Below are 16723 nucleotides of genomic sequence, written 5' to 3' on the forward strand. Positions count from 1 at the left end.
GGTCTTTGTGCATGCTAGGCAAGCACTTTAACCACTAGGCCAAACTCCCAGCCCAGCTAACTGGTATTTTGCCTTTTAATTTTAAAGCACAGAGCCAGAGTTAGGCCTCCATTAATTTGTATGGAGGCAATGCTCTAAACAGGGCTTAGCCCTTAAGTGCCTCAGGATGAGTATTTGGTTCAGCTTCAGTGTTAGTCACTGCTTTGGTTTTACCGTACACTGGTAAGAATATAACTTAAAATGGAAACGTGGTAGCTCAGTTTCAATAACTAAGCAAAACAAATTGTCATGCTCTGTGGCTGTTAAGTAAAACTTTACCTTCATTTAGAAACAGTTCCTGTTTAGATGGCCATTTGCTCATCTTTTTTTTTTTTTTGCCGGGGGTGGGGGGAGGTCAGGTCACCCTCTAGTTGGTCTTGATGAGACGATTGATTTTTGTGCCAGTATTGGGGCTTGAACTCAGGGCCTAGGTGCTTGTCTTTAGTTTTCCCCTTCAAGGCCAGCATTCTGTCACTTGAGCATTTCTGGCTTTTTGCTAGTTAGAAATAAGTGTCTCATTACTTCCTGCCCAGGTTGCCTTCAACCTATAGTCCTCTGTGTAGCTGGAATTATAGGTGTGAACTGCCAGCACCCTGTCAAAAGTTGATTTTTGTTTGAGCCTTTTGTTGATCTTTATGAGGCCTTGGAAGGTGTGAGTTAGTCATCTCTTCCCAGATATAAATGTTGCTCATTTAACTAGAATGGCAGCTTAACTTCCAGGAAATTACATTAGTTGCTGATTTGTTCTTGAGTTTTAATAATACCATTATAAAGTTAGTTTTTGTTTTATTTTTAGCTTTTTGCCAGTCCTGGGGCTTGAACTCAGGGTCTGGATGCTGTCCCTGTGCTTTTTTTTTTTTTTTTTTTTTTTTTGCTCAAGGCTAAACCTCTACCACTTGAAACATGGCTCCACTTGTGGCTTTTTGGCTCATTGGAGACAAGAGTCTAATGGACTTCCCTGCCGAGTGCTAGCTTTGTATCATGATCCTCAGCCTCCTGAGTAGCTAGGATTACAGTTGTGAGCCACCATAGCCCAGCTAGTTTGATGATATAATGATGGTGATGATGATGATGATGATGTTTTCAACATGCCAAGTAATTTTTGCAGATTTTTTTCTCCCCACTTTGAGGCAGCCCTGCCCCCATCCCTTCTGGATTGTGTTGTCAGAGAACAGTAAATACCAGGGTGGCTCAGGCACCAATGAAAGAAGAGCTTAGTTTCTGGGCAGTTATTTGAATGGATTGCTAGAGGTAGCAAAGTGATATTCGTAGGAGATCTCCTTCCTTACAACTATTGAAATGTGCACTATATTTCACAGTAATGGCAGCTTAGCCTCCAGAAGTTATATTTGTAACTAATTGGGCCATAGGGATGATATAAAGCTTTGCTTACAGAAAATTTAGCTTATCTTTTGTCACTTGTAACAATATTTGAAGCCATTTAAACATGAACATTTATTAAATCCATAATATACAAAGATGGAAATTAATGATAGCCATTTTAAAACTAAATAATGGAAAAAGCACAGCTCCCACCTAGAAATTATATGCTTATTTAATGTCTTCTGTGTTTTGTGTCTAAAGAAAACACTTTCTCCTTAATAGGTAGTACTAGGAGCAGTGGGACATTATCTGTGGGAAAAGCATGCTTTGTTTGCATCTTTTCTTAGGCAGTTCATCTAATGGACAAATTCTTTGATAAAAGTGTGTATGTCTTAGAGTAATATATGAACATTTTATCATAACAATCCATTTCTTTCAGTTTCATATTTACATTGTTTTTTGTTTGTTTGTTTTTGTTTTAGGCCACTGAACAAAAAATCAAAGGTACGTTGCTTAAGCTATTTTTTATTCCTTCGTTCATGAAAGCAAGGGGTTGTTTCTATACCTTTTGGTTTATCTCTGGGATGGGAGAGAAGACCGTGCCACAGGGGTGAGAACAAACTTCTTCAGTGAGTCAAGAGTCCTTCTCTGAAGCCTTAGTGGATTATTGTGGTGTATGTTACCACATTAGAGTACACTTTTTTAAAGCCGCCTTCTTGAATAACTACTTCCTCATAGACTCTTAGGTTACATCTTTGGGCCCTCATACCTTCCTTTCCGTCTCCATCAAAAAACCTTCGTGCGAGGCCAATAGATAGAGTCTCACTCCACCTTCGGGGCTTCTGCCTGCTTTATTTCTTGTTCTCTATTGTGCTGTCAGCACTCACTTCTTCTTGAAGGCGTGATAATGACATCATCTCTGTATTTTCACTTAGACTACATAATAGTTGAATAGCAGGTTTCAGGGCGAGAAGAAATAGGAACCTGATTCCTCATCAATCAAGAATCAGGGTTTCTTCACTGTTCCAGCAGTTAACTGCTTTGTAATTAAAGATGCAAGGTTCTCAGAGGCTGTATTCATTAGGCCTCAATGTTCTGAATTTTGATTTTTAGTATCTTTGCATTTCATGTATATATGCACTCGAGTGCTGTCCATCTTTATTTAAGGGCAGGCAGTATTAGTTAAGGTGGCATCCATCAGATGCAGCTTCTCTGCTCTCAACTTACCTGTTCTTACACTTTCTAGAGTGTTTATATCTGTCATCTCATTGCTATTTTCCTTTCTAATATTCCTTAAGCACAGATTACCTTCATTGTGCCTTTTACTTTTTTTGTTTGTTTGTTTTTTGGCCAGTTGTGGGCTTGAGCTCAGGGCCTGAGCAATGTCCTTGGACTTTCTCAAGGTTAGAACTCTACCACTTGAGCCTCAGCACCATTTCTGGCTTTTTTCTATGCATGTGGTACCGAGGAGGAATTGAACCCGGGTCTTCGTGCATGCTAGGCAAGCACTCTACCACTAGGCCAAACTCCTGGCCCCGCCTTTTACTTTTTATAAACCTCTCAGGAGTTCGTGTTCTCTCTCTCTCTCCCTCTCTCCCCCCCTCTCCCTCCCTCCCTCCCTCCCTCCCTCTCTCCCTCCCTCCCTCCCTCCCTCTCTCCCTCTCTCCCTCTCTCCCTCCCTCCCTCTCTCCCTCCCTCCCTCCCTCCCTCCCTCCCTCCCTCCCTCTCCCTCTCCCTTTCTCCCTCTCCCCCCTCCCTTCCTCCCCCTCCCGCTCCATCCCTCTCTCCTTCTCTTCCTTTCTCCCCCCCCCCCTTCCAGTACTGGGGCTTGAACTCAGGGCCTGGGCTCTATCCCTAAGCTTCTTTTGCTCAAGGGTAGCTAGCATTCTACCATTTGAGCCACAGCACCACTTCAGGCATTTTCTGTGTATGTGGTATTGAGGAATCCAACCCAGGGCTTCATGCATGCTAGGCAAGCATTCTACCATTAAGCCACATTCTCACCCCCTATAGTTTATCTCTCTCTCTCCCCCCCCCCTTTTTTTTTTTGGTGGACCATAGAGCTTGAACTCTGGCCTGGGTGTTGTCCCTGAGCTCTTCAGCTCAAGGTTTCCACCCTACTGCTTGAACTACAGCCCCACTTTCCGTCTTCCAGTGATTAATTGGAGCTAAGAGTCTCATGTTCTTTATTGCCTGGGCTGATTTTGAACTGCTATCCTCAGATCTCATCCTGAGTAGGTAGGATTACAGGCATGAGACATTGCGCCTGGCCCTATATTTTATCTGTTGATGAGTTGTTTCACCTACCGTTGATCTTTACCTTTCCAACTTCTTAGGATTTTGTGAAATATCCTAAATTTGGGCACTTGACCCATTGATTTCTTTTCCCCCTCCTTCAACATGATCTTTGAGTGCCTACTGTTTATATTGTTTCCAAATGCAAATCATCTTTTTACATCCTTATATAAAGTATGAACAGTGTTTGGGTTATCTTGTATTTTCAGTTTTTCCACAATGAAGTTATGGACTAATAAAAGTACAAAAGTCACAGAGAAATGTACATTGATATTTGCACTAGTCTGTGGTATTGGGGGTTTCACAATTTACAAACAACACTTGGGAATAGGTTTGTCCACACAATGTTGGGTTTTTTTTATCTAAGTAGTTAAGTGGCCCTACCATTGAATACATTAACATAGCCATGATCTATCATCGTTGTCTGATCTTTTGGTGGAAAGAGAATTTAAAATATATTCTTAGTGCAGAATTTGAGGTTATAATAGCGTAGTAACATTGTTCATTAGCTCTCTTGCTTACCATCTTACATAATGTCAACATTGTACCCTTGGACTTTCATCTCTTCATCTCTTACCTCTTTTTTTTTTTTTGCCAGTCCTGGGCTTGAGCTCAGGCCTGAGCACTGTCCTTGGACTTTCTCAAGGCTAGAGCTCTACCACTTGAGCCTCAGCACCACTTCTGGCTTTTTTTTCTATGTATGTGGTACTGAGGAATTGAACCCGGGTCTTCGTGCATGCTAGGCAAGCACGCTACCACTAGGCCAAACTCCCGGCCCTATCTCTTACCTCTTTCCTTGATGACCTGTCTTTTCTTTGGGAGGGCATTTTTTCCCCCCTCCTTTTCATACTGGGGCTGGAAATTGATCTCAGGACCTCATGTATGCTATAGCCAAGCATTCTACCAACTGAGCTACACAGCTCAGTGTGTGTGTGTGTGGGGGGGGGGGATAGGCAGCACTAAGGCTTGAACTCAAGGTCCTGATACTGCCCTTTAGCTGTTTCCACTCAAGGATAGTGTGCTACGAGTCCTACCACACTTCCACTTCCAGCTTTTTGCTAGAATGGGACTTACCTACCTGAGCTTGCTTCTAACCAAGATCCTCAAATCTCAGCCTCCTGAGTAGCTAGTGGCTGCTGCCTGGCTCATTAAGTATTTTATTTCCTTGTCAGGGTTATTTCACTTAGTGTAATCTCCTTCAGTTTCATCTATGTCAGTTTTTAAGCTGAAGAACCTTCTGTTGTATGTTTATGTGTATGTGCATGTATGTCACAGTTTCTTAACTTGTGTGAGCAGACACCTGGATTTTCTTTGTCTTGGCTACAGAGGACACCGGAACTCAGGTATTTCTACAAGGTGCTAATCAAAGCTCTGGACATGCACTCAGAGGGATTACTGGGTGGGTCCTGTGGTATTCTGTTTTAATCTTTCTTTGTGTATGTACATATGGCAGTCTTTTCTTTAGAAGAATATGCCTATACACGAAAAGAAGATCTTTGGTTATCCTTCCTTTTCTGTCTTGAGACAGACAAAGTTCACTGGGGGTAGATTAACCAAAGGCTTAGGAAATACTATACTGTGAGAATATTTTTCAGAGATGAAACACAATCCTTAATGTTCACACTATGGTATTCCTAAACCTTTGGTTAATACATGAAACATGTATGACTTATTTTCTGTATATCACCCCCCTCCCACCTCAGTACTTAAGTTTGACCTCATGTTGTGTCATGCTTGTTTGGCAGGTGGCCTACCATTTTAGCCATACCTTCAGCCCTTTTAAAAATATTTTTCAAATATACCCAGGTGCTAACTTCATATTCCTAAATCTTCCATTGTTGCTGTCATCACACATACTACCATATCTGACTTATTGGTTGAGATGAGCTCTGGCTAACTTTCTGCCCAGGCTAGCCTTGAATCGTGATCATTGCCTCCTGAGTAGCTAGGAATGATGTGAGCCACTTTTCCCAGCCCATGAGACCTACTTAATAATTCCACTAAAGTAATATGGGGTACTAGAATGGCATTTTATTTATATACCTGCCATTTCTGGCAGTATTTAAGAAGATTTAGAATATAGCCAGTATAAAAGCTATGACACAAAGCTTAAGTTGTTAAAAGATAAAAATAATGTATATTCTTCAGCTATTCAGGTATAGAAATGGATCTTTTAGTTGCTAGTGACCAAAAATTATTAGACTGGTTTTTATTTAAATGTTTCTCCTAAATTGTAGGTAGTCAAAGTGAGTTCCTGTATTATGGTTTTCTATAGTAAATGGGTAAAAACTGAGTCTTTACACATTCTTTTTTTCTTTTTGGCCAGTCCTGGGGCTTGAACTCAGGGCCTGGGCACTGTCCCTGGGCTTCTTTTTGCTCAAGGCTAGCACTCTACCATCTGAGCCACAGCACCACTTTCTGGCTTTTTCTGTTAATGGTACTGAGCAACCAAACCTAGGATTTCCTGCATGCAAGGCAAGCACTCTTACCACTATGCTACATTCCTAGCCCGTACACATTTAAATTTTGATTTTTTTTTTAGAACTGGATATTATGTGATTTTTTTTACTTGAATATAAAAATCCATGTATTTAAAATTCATAGCCTTTGTTTTTAGAGCAGTTTTAGATTTGTGTTTTTATATAAAAATACTAGAAATTTGATTGAACAATGATGCCAAAAGCCTGTAATCCTAACTGCTTGGAAGGTTAAGATCTGAGGATCATGGCAGTCCATGAGGCTCTTACCTCCAGTTAAATATCTGTGGCTGCTTTCGGTAGCTTTGTTTTATTTTCTAATTTCTTAGTCCATCTGTTTAAACTGAAATAATGAGTTGGATCACAGTATGACAAAATATGTAAAAATAAAATCTGCTTACTAGTGTGTGCTTTCTTTACTAACTTTCCTTAAAATGTGAGAGAGAGAGAGAGTGTGTAAGTAAGTGTGTATGTTTATTTGCTTGTTTTTAAAAAATTTTTTTTTTCCTGCTAGACACCAGTAGCCCACATCTATCTATATAGTCTGGGCCAAAAAGTCCATGAGATGCTTACACCTCCAATTAACCACTGAAATGACAGAAGAGGTATGGCTTAAGTGGTAGAGCTTGAGCCTTGGGCAAAAGATGTTCAGGGACAGTGCCCAGGCCCAGGACTGGCACAGTTCCCCCCCCCCCCCAGTCAGGTGCCAGGAACTCATGCCAACAATCTAGACATTCTATAGAGGCTGAGCTCTGGAGGGTAGTGATTGAAGGTCAACACAGGCTGATTCTATCTCCAAAATAGCTAACAAAAAAGCAGGACTAGAGGTATGGCTCAGGTGGTAAAATGCCAGCCTAGCAAGCAGAGGGTCCAACTTCAAGTACTTTTTTTTTGTTGCTTAAAGAAATAAATAAATTTACAGATTTATTTAGTGGCATACTCATTAGCTATCATTATCATCCTCTCCTTTCTCCCTCTTCTTTATTGAAAGGTGATACTCCGTAATATCCACCTTAGCATTATTCTCTATTGTTCTGTCCTGTAGGTCATCTCATGTGTGCTCACAGAATTGTTGACTTGAGTGAGGAGTTGTGTGCTTGGTAGTACTAGAAGTGCCAGTGGGAAAGGAAAGAGAAATAAAAGAAGTCAGCACTTTGAAAGAGTTTCATCTCAATGAACAGGGCAAATTGTTGATGATTAAGTTTAATGTTTCTAAGATTAGTTGACTCTTGTTTCCTAGTAAATATGGACAGAAAGATTTGCAAAAACAAAAAAGTTGTCAAGGCATTTTGGGCAAAAGGGAAAGTTTGAAAAAACCATGAAACTCTTTTGAAGAACTGTAAGTATTTGGTATAGTAGAAGAGAAGAAAATATATCTGGAAAAGTTTTAGAGAAGTCATAAGGAGTTTAGAAGTTTAAGCTGGGTGCTGGTGGCTCAGGCCTGTAATCCTAGTTACTCAGGAGGCTGAGATCTGAGGATCATGGTTCAAAGCCAGCTTGGCACTAAAGACTGTGAAACTCTTATTTCCAATTAACCACCAGAAAACTGGAAGTGTCGCTGTGGTTCAAGTGGTAGAGTGATATAGCCTTGAGCTGAAGAGCTCAGGGACAGTGAGTGCCCAGGCCCAGATTTCAAGCCCCACGACTGGGAAGCAAAAAAAAAAAAAAAATAGTTTAGATTAAACAGGGATTTTAGCCGGGCACTAGTGACTCATGCCTCTAATCCTAGCTACTCAGGAGGCTGAGATCTGAGGATCATGGTTCAAAGCCAGCCTGGCACTAAAGACTGTGAGATCTCATCTCCAATTAACCACCAGAAAATAGGAAGCTGCGCATGGCTTAAGTGGTAGAGTGATAGCCTTGAGCTGAAGAGCTCAGGAACAGTGCTCAGGTCCAGAGTTCAAGCCCCATGACTGACAGGGGGGAAAAAAAGGAATTTTATGATACAAATAATTTAGAGCAGATAGAAGATAGATAATAGGGGGTCTAAAAGTGAGTGAGGCTTGGGATCCAGATTTGAGCATGAGAGACCCATTAGGTTTTTTGCAAAATAGATTGAGAAGTGCCTATTGAAGATAAACTTTTGGGTGTGTTGGCTTACTGATTCTATCTAGAAGGATTGGACGGATGGATGGAAGATCTTTCTGCCTCAGTAACTACATAGGCTACCCACTAAGACCATAAGTACCTTTCTCCCTCTGTAGCTTGACTTAATCTTTGTACATCTTCTTCTGCTACTTTAGCCTGTTCTTTGGCTTTTTCCATGTTTTTCTCATCCTACAGTTCTTGTGACTTTTCTTTTTTTTTTTTTAATTAATTAATTAATTAATTTATTGCCAGTCCTGGGCTTGAGCTCAGGGCCTGAGCACTGTCCTTGGACTTTCTCAAGGCTAGAGCTCTACCACTTGAGCCTCAGCACCATTTCCGGCTTTTTTGTATGTATGTGGTACCAAGGAATTGAACCCGGGTCTTCGTGCATGCTAGGCAAGCACTTTAACCACTAGGCCAAACTCCTGGCCCTTCTTGTGACTTTTTTATATGTATGTATTAAACCCAGATTCCCCTCCCCCAACGGTACTGGGGCTTTAAATTCAGGGTCTCTTGCTTGCTAATACTCAACCACTTGAGCCCTGCATCTAGACATATTTTATGTGTTTTTGAGCCCCGGAACCATATAACCATTTTCATGGACATCTTCTGAATCTCAGTAATCTGAGAATAAAGTCTCAAAAGGCTTGCTAAGTTTTCCTTCTAGAGCCAAGTGCACACTGGTGGCTCCATGCCTATAATCCTAATTACTCAGGAGGTTGAGATCTGAGGATTGCTGTTGGGAAATTAGCTTAGGCAGAAAAGTCTGAGAAACTCTTATCTCCAGTTTACCAGTTGAAAACTGGAAGTGGAGCTGTGGCTCAAAGTGGTAGAATGCTAGCAAAAATGCTTAGGGATAGCACCCAGGGCCTGAGTTCAAGCCCCACTATGGGGAGAGGGGGTTGGGAATAAAGGAAGAAGTTCCCTGTCTTGAGTTCCATGAGGTTGTACTCTCAAGAAGACTCTTACTTTAATAGGTAAAATAATGAGATTATTCAGAGGCTGCCTCACAGGATCTGACAATGGACTGGATGCAAAGTATGTGTCAAAATCTTACCTGCTTTGGGTAGGCCAGATTGTAGAAAAGATTGATAACACATGTAAGACTGTGAAATGTGCCATACGCTCACTAATTTTGTTTCGGTTAAGGGGGTTCTAATGCTTGTATGTGATTTTTTTCCCAGTAAATTAATGTTTTTTAAATATCTTTTTAAGCTTCTAATATGATATCTATAGATGTAATGCAGTGTAAGCACAGCTGTTTGGAGCATCTAATTTTTAAGAAAAAAAAAAGGAGTTTTGAGACTGAAATGGTTGAGAATTGCTATTTTTAGTAACAAACCTAACTATCCAAACTCCATGGTCTCTCACATATTTCCCAAATTTGATTTTCATCGTCTAGATGGCAGGCTCCAAACCTAAGGGTCATCTATAGATGATAGCAGAGTAATCACTGTCATTTATTGCCTTGAACTGCCATAGATTCTGTTCTTAATGGTGTACTTTGACAGTCTTGGTAACACCTCCCAATAGCTCTATGAGATTGTTTTTTTTTGTTTTTTTGTTTTTTTTAAACAGGGAAGGAAATAGTGGTCACACAGCTACTAAATCACAGCTAAAGTCTAGTTTAGCCCCTTTGAACTTGTGGTCTTTTGTTCTGAAATTCTTTATGGAACGTTGGTTTGTTTGTTTGTTTTTTGGACATACATGTATGTGTCTGTCTGCAAACTGCTGCCTGACCTACCTATCTGTGTAAAGTCATCTGGATAAATCTTAGAGGACCTTTTCAATACCTTACGGTATTCTACAGGGTCTTGTATGTGTGTCTATTTGCTAAATTATATTTTATAGATAGGGACTGGAAGATCATAGCCTATAGGCCACATAGGGCCCACAGCCTGACGTAGATATGCAAGTTTGTTGGAATGCAGTAATAGCCATTTCTTCATGTGTTGTCTGTTGTTATTCTTGTGTTATAGTGACAATTGGGCAACTGTGACAGATGTATGCCTCACAATGCCTTCCTGCTCCTTTATATGTTAGGTAGATTTTCTGTTTTATTGATATAGATGATTCATGTTTTCTTATCTTTCTAGAATGTCTGCATTTGAAATGATTATTTTCCTTTTTAATTCCTAGTGCCCTGTATACCTCTTCTTTTTGTTCCTATTGTTTGGGATTACTAAAATTTTATTTGACATCTAGATAATGTTATTAGAAAATGACATTAGATAATGTTATTGTTGTTCCATCTTTTACTGTGCTCGGCAACAAACATGTAGAGATGATGTTTCTAAAAAGTAGTAGAAAATACAGTATTGATAAATGAAACTATTTGATGGGTGCATTCATGAATATTTTTGTGTATTTGTGTTAGCCTATTAAAGTTCCTGCCTTTTTGGATGTCATTGTTTATATCATTCTTTCCTAGATTTTCAAAGTAGTTTGTAGAGTCCAGTATAAAGAAGTACCTTGCCGGCCATAAGTGGCTCACACCTGTAATCCTAGCTACTCAGGAGTCTGGGGAAAGCCAGCCTGGACAAAAAAGTCTGTGGGGCTCTTACCTCTAATTAATCACAGAAAAAACTGGAAGCAGTGCTATAGTACAAGTGGTAGAGCGCTAGCCTTGAGCGAAAGGATTTTGCTCAGGGACAGTTCCCAGGCTCAAGAGTTCAAGCCCCAGGACCAATTTTAAAAAGAAAAGAAAGAAATACCTTAGTTTTAGGAAATCATTTCTTAAGATAATGTGAATCTAGAAGTAATCTGATATTTTTATATTTAATGCATCTGAAATTTTATCTTCAATGTTTGTATTAAAGGTATTTATATTATTTATTGGTAACACTGAAAAAATAATTTATTTTTTTCCTATTTTCATTATAAAAGTAGATTAACCGATTTCATTTGTTAAATAACTGTACAGGTAGGTTTCACACTGCTCTCTGCCCACCTTATTTTTTCCCCCTTCAGTAGTGAATACCCCCATGCATGCTAGAGAAGTACTCTGTCACTTGAGTTATACACCAATCCGGGTTCACTTTTGAAGACATTGATTTCTTTTTCTGATTCTTTTTGTTTCCTTTTGTGTGTGTGTTTGTTAATTTCTTGACTTGGATGCTTTATATCTTGTTTGTTGGAAGCAATTTATGCTGTGAGTTTTTCTTGGAACATCTATTTAAAGCTGTATGGTGTTTTGCTATTTTTTAAAAATCCTGCATTTTGGGCCTTTAAGGCATTTTTACTAGTTTCTATCATTTATGGTGACCACATTGCAATTCAGAAGTGTCTATCTATATTTTTGCCCCCCTTTTTTAGTGTTATATGGTATGTATATGTATGATATATATATGTATATATGCATGTATGTATTTATTTATTTATTTGGCCAGTCTTGGGCTTGAGCACTGTCCTTGGACTTTCTCAAGGCTAGAGCTCTACCACTTGAGCCTCAGCACCACTTCTGGCTTTTTTCTATGTATGTGATACCAAGGAATCGAACCTGGGTCTTTGTACATGCTAGGCAAGCACTCTACCACTAGGTCAAACTCCCAGCCTGCAATGTGTTTTTAATAGCCAGAATTTATTACCTTATGAGACATAGCAGAGGAATATACAATATTGTTGCATGCTGGAAGCATTAGTGAGGTAAGGTACATAGATAAAATAGTTAGACCTAGACAGTAGTGGCTGAAACTTGTGGCCAACCCTAGAGAATAATGAAAAAGATTTCAAGAACTAGAATGTAATTTTTACCCAAAGTCCTCAGATTATAGTTTGCATGTATAGTTTATATGTATGATTTTCACATGGAAAAAAAAGAAGAGGCCAAGATGGTATATTAAAAAGTATTAGCGAAGCTGAGCACTGGTGGCTAATGACAATAATCCTAGCTGCATACTTTTTTTTTTTTTTTTTGGCCAGTCCTGGGACTTCAACCTCAGGGCCTAGGCACTGTCCTTGAGCTTTCTCAAGGCTAGCACTCTACCACTTGAGCCACAGCATCACTTCTGATTTTTTCTGTGTGTGTGATACTGAGAGGAATCAAACCCAGGGCTATGCAAACACTCTATCACTAGATCACACTCCCAGCCCCCTAGCTACATACTTATAAGGCTGGTTCAAAGCCCGTCTGGGCAGTCTTATGGACATTAGACGACTTTGACATTGAACTACCAAAAAGCCAGAAGAGGAGCTTCTCAAGTGGTAGAGTACTATCATTGAGCACAAAAGCTAAGAGGTAGTACCCCTGCCCTGAGTACAAAGTACTCCCCAGTACAAAGTATCGGTGTGATGTAGATTAGATCACTTGATGTTCAGAAAAACAAAACAAACAGAAAAAACAGGATTTTTAAGTGAAGTCTGGCTCTACAGCTGAATTTAGGAGAAAGATGAGCAAATGTTTTAATAGCCCAAATGACCAAGGCTTTAATCATATTCATTATAGGCCTTTATAAATATTTCTTTCATTTAGGCCACAACAGCAGCTTCTGTTTATTGAGTAGTTATTGTATGCTGGGTATTAACTAAACATCCTCCCTCCCTCTCTTCCCTAGTCTTAGGGCTTGAACTCAGGGCCTGGGCACCGTCCTCAAACTTCTTTTGCTCAAGACTAGCACTCTACTACTTGAGCCATAGCGCCATTTCCAGATTTTTCTGTTTATGTGGTACTGAAGAATTGAAACCCAGTGCTTCATGAATGCTAGGCAAGCACTCTATCACTAAGCCACATTCCCAGCCCTGACTAAACTGTCCTTCGAGAAAAGACAGAATATTCAGGTCCTGAGGGTGGGTTGTTTGTCTTGCAGGACTAGAATTCCTTAACCAGTAAAATAAAGTTTGGTGTATTTGATCACTAGTAGTATCTGTGAAGAGACATCAGAATTTGACAGAAATAAGAAACTACTAAATATACAAGGTGGTATTGTGCCAGTAGCCACTTGTATGGCCTTCCTTCTGAGGGTTTTGTTTTGTTTTGTTTTGGTCTGGTCAGCCCTGGGGCTTAAACTCAGCCTGGACTGAGCTCTTCAGCTCAAGGCTAGAGCTCTACCACTTGAGCCACAGCGCCACTTGCAGTTTTTGGGCGATTAATTGGAGATGAGTGCAATGGCTCCTGCCTGTAATCTATCTACTCAGGAGGCAGATCTGAGGATTGTGTTCAAAACCAGCCGGTGTGGTGTGCGAGACTCCAATTAATCACTAGAAAACCAGTAGTGGTGGTGTGGCTCAAGGGGTAGGGCTGTAACCTTGAGCTGAAGAGCTCAGACACAGCACCCAGGCACAGAGTCCAAGCCCACAACTGACCTCCCCCCCCCCCCCCCCAAAAAAAAAGGATCTCACGAGCTTTCCAACTTTCATGCCCGCTTGGCTTTGAACTGTGCTCCTCAGATCTCAGCCTCCTGAGTAGTTTGGGATTATAGGGGCATGAGCCGTCATGCCAGGCAGTTTTTCTTTTTGATGCCAGTTCTGGTGCTTGAATTCAGGGTCTTGGTACTGTCACTGATCTTTTGTTCTCAAGGCTAGCATCCTGCCACTTAAGCCACAGCTTCACTTCCAGCTTCTTTGGTAGTTAATTGGAAATAAGAGTCTCACGGGCTTTTTTCCCCAAGCTGTTTTTGAACTAAAATCTTCAGATCTTAGCTTCCTGGGTAGTTAGGTTAACAGGAGTGAGCCACTAGTGCCCAACAACTATTGTCTTTTTGTAAGGAAATGAACAGATTGTGATTGTCTTCTGTCCTTGCTCTTATCATCCAAAGATTTTGAGTAAGAACCTAGCTTGGTCCCTCCCAGTACTTGGGAGTCTAAGCCAAGTAAGATGCTTAGTTTGAAGCCAGCCTGGGCCCATACTGCCAGTTCCAGGCCAAGTTGGACCTACATACTGTAAGATCCTGTCTAAATAAATAGGGACCAAACATAATAAAAGTGAAGCAGAATGAAAACAGTTACCAGAGAATAGAGGACTTTAAAAAATCATTTATTTTTGTGGTGGTACTGGGTTTTGAACTCAGGGCCCTAAACTTGGCCTCCAGCCTTGCAGATTTTTTTTTTTATAGATAAAAATTGATTGACCATAGTTGTTCTTTTAGTTATTGTGAGTTCCACTGTTAAGAGCTTGGTTTCTCTGGTCGCAGATTGTGGGCATGATTATTACCCTGGTCAAGGAAGGCCAAGGGTCTGCAAAGTGCATAGTGAGTAGAAGTAAAGCTTAGTTCCTGGCAGAGATGTCCCATAGGAAAGTTTGAGCCGGAGAATAAGGATAGCCCGGATCTTACCTTCTGTTCTGATAGGATAGTTGTTTGTAGAGCCTTTGAATTTAGATGGCTTACTATGAAGGTGCACTTTACTGGCTAATCTTTTCCACCCCTTTTCTTTTGTTGGGATTAGTGCCAGAACAGATAAAGCCCAGTGTAAGCCAGCCTCAGCCTGCCAACTCTAATAACGGCACTTCCACAGCAACCAGCACTAATAATAATGCCAAGCGAGCCACAGCCAACAGCCAACAGCAGCCGCAGCAGCAACCACAGCAGCAGCCGCAGCAGCAGCAGCAGCAGCAGCAGCAACAACAGCCACAGGCCTTGCCTCGGTATCCTCGTGAAGTACCTCCACGATTTCGTCACCAGGAACAGAAACAGCTTCTAAAAAGGGGTCAGCATTTTCCTGTCATAGCAGCAAACCTGGGATCTACTGTTAAGGTGTTACACCACCAGTCAGAAAGCGGTGCTGTAACAAATCAACAGCCGCAAAGTAACGGAGAGGTGCAGAGCAGCAAAAACCAGTCAGGTGAGACTGAAGGCATTTCTTACAAGACTCATAGTTTAGTGTCATCAGCACTGGAGCAAGTTTATGAAGTCACAGCTGTTTGGTAATGTATTTGTGTTTAGTGGAATCTAGAGTACAGTTACCTGCCCGCCCTGCTCTTAAAATGAACACTAGCTGCTTTCCCTTTAGGTTCTGTTCATTTTAATAAGGAATGTACAGATAAAATTGATGCACATCCCATACCCCATCACGTGCTACATGCATATTTATACACATTATGGCATTCAGTCCTTAATAGCCCAGGAAGAAGTAGTGCTTATCTATACTTTCTGACTTTCTCAGTTAGTTACTTATTTTCTGCTCTGTACATTACAGTGGTATGTACATTATTACAGTGTTTCACAGCTAATAAGTATTAGACTGTGGACTCACATTAAAAAAAAAAAAACACAACTGTTTGAAGCCAGGAATGGTGGCTCACACCTGTAATCCTAGCTACTTAGGAGGCTGAGAGCTGAGGTTCAAGATTCAAAGCCATCCCGGGCACTAAAAAGTCTGTGAGACTCTTACCTCCAGTTAATCACCAGAAAACTGGAAGTGGCACTATAGCTCAAGGGGTAGAGCAGTAGCCTTGAGCTGAAGAGCTCAGGGACAATGCCTAGGCCCAAAGTTCAAGTCCCACAATTGTCAAAAAAAAAAAAAATCCCAAACTGTCTAACTCCAAATTGTGCTTGTAAACATTCTGTGCTTTGGCAACATTCTGGATGTGACAGGTAAGGAGACAGAGGACCCAATGTGAGTTTCTAGCATGGATATTTAGAGCGGCATGTTTTTGATGGAAAGGACGTAAATTTAAGTTACTATCCTGAGTTACTGTTACTCCCTATGTCGGAAGCCATTGGTTGACCTGAATGAAATTGATCAAGGAAATTTAACTCCTTTGACCACCTTTATTAGTCTGTAGTTTGGCTAGAACCCACAGCAACCCTGTGAGGACTGACTTACATGACATGTTAAGGCAACTAACAGTGCTCATGTTGAGATGTTGAGTAAATTACTTTTTCTTTAATGTTTTAGGGACGTCTGCACTTTTCAGAAGACTTTGTTTAGATATTGCATCTGATGACAAGAAATAGGCCATTAGTAATTTGAATTTCATTTGGGCAGCCAGGTTAGAAACAATGAGATTGGCTGTCAGCATAGTTAAAGCTGGTGGCTCATGCCTTATAATCCTAGTTACTCAGGTGGCTGAGGTCTGAAGATCGCAGTTCAAAGGCAGCTGGGACAAGAAAATCTGTGAGACAGTTAACCACCACAAAAAGTCAGAAGTAGAACTGTAGCTCAGGTGGTAAGTGGTATAGCACTAGCCTTGGGCAAAGAAGTTCATGCCTTGAGCACAAACCCTATGACCCACAAAAAAAGGAAAAGAAAAAGAAATCCATAGTTAAGACCTCAGAAGAGATTATTTATACAATAAATGCTGGCTGGCCTACTGGTAAGTTCAGCAAGATGGTATGTATAAATATTAAACAAGCAGCAAGATGGGGTAATATGTGTACAAGATGGTTAATGTTTACAAGATGGTTAATTTAAGAAGTTTCAAAGAAAGAACAAAGCTGTTTTTTAATGAAAATGATGAGTATAAGAATCTTGTGTCTCAAAAGTGAAGTGGAACCTGGCACTGAGGCTGAGATCTGAGGATTGTGGTTCAGAGCCAGCCTGGGCAGAAAAGTTGGTGAGATTCT

At 40.6% G+C, this 16723-nt stretch overlaps 1 protein-coding gene across 7 annotated transcripts in view; it reads left to right on the forward strand.

The window, feature by feature from the left end:
- Tnrc6a (trinucleotide repeat containing adaptor 6A) overlaps positions 1 to 16723 on the forward strand; it is an 80099-nt gene that overhangs the window by 28617 nt on the left and 34759 nt on the right. For 4 of the 7 annotated variants that reach the window (XM_090357857.1, XM_090357856.1, XM_090357855.1 and 1 more), the window contains 2 exons: positions 1845 to 1866; positions 14604 to 14999. In XM_090357857.1, the coding sequence (XP_090213983.1) occupies positions 1845 to 1866; positions 14604 to 14999 (418 nt within the window). The remainder of the gene's footprint in view (positions 1 to 1844; positions 1867 to 14603; positions 15000 to 16723) is intronic. The other 3 variants (XM_090357861.1, XM_090357860.1, XM_090357858.1) reach the window with 2 other exon arrangements.

This window comes from Megascapheus bottae, chromosome 25 (genome assembly GCF_031878675.1).
Source record: "Megascapheus bottae isolate mThoBot1 chromosome 25, mThoBot2.hap1, whole genome shotgun sequence".
Lineage (NCBI taxonomy): Eukaryota > Metazoa > Chordata > Mammalia > Rodentia > Geomyidae > Megascapheus > Megascapheus bottae.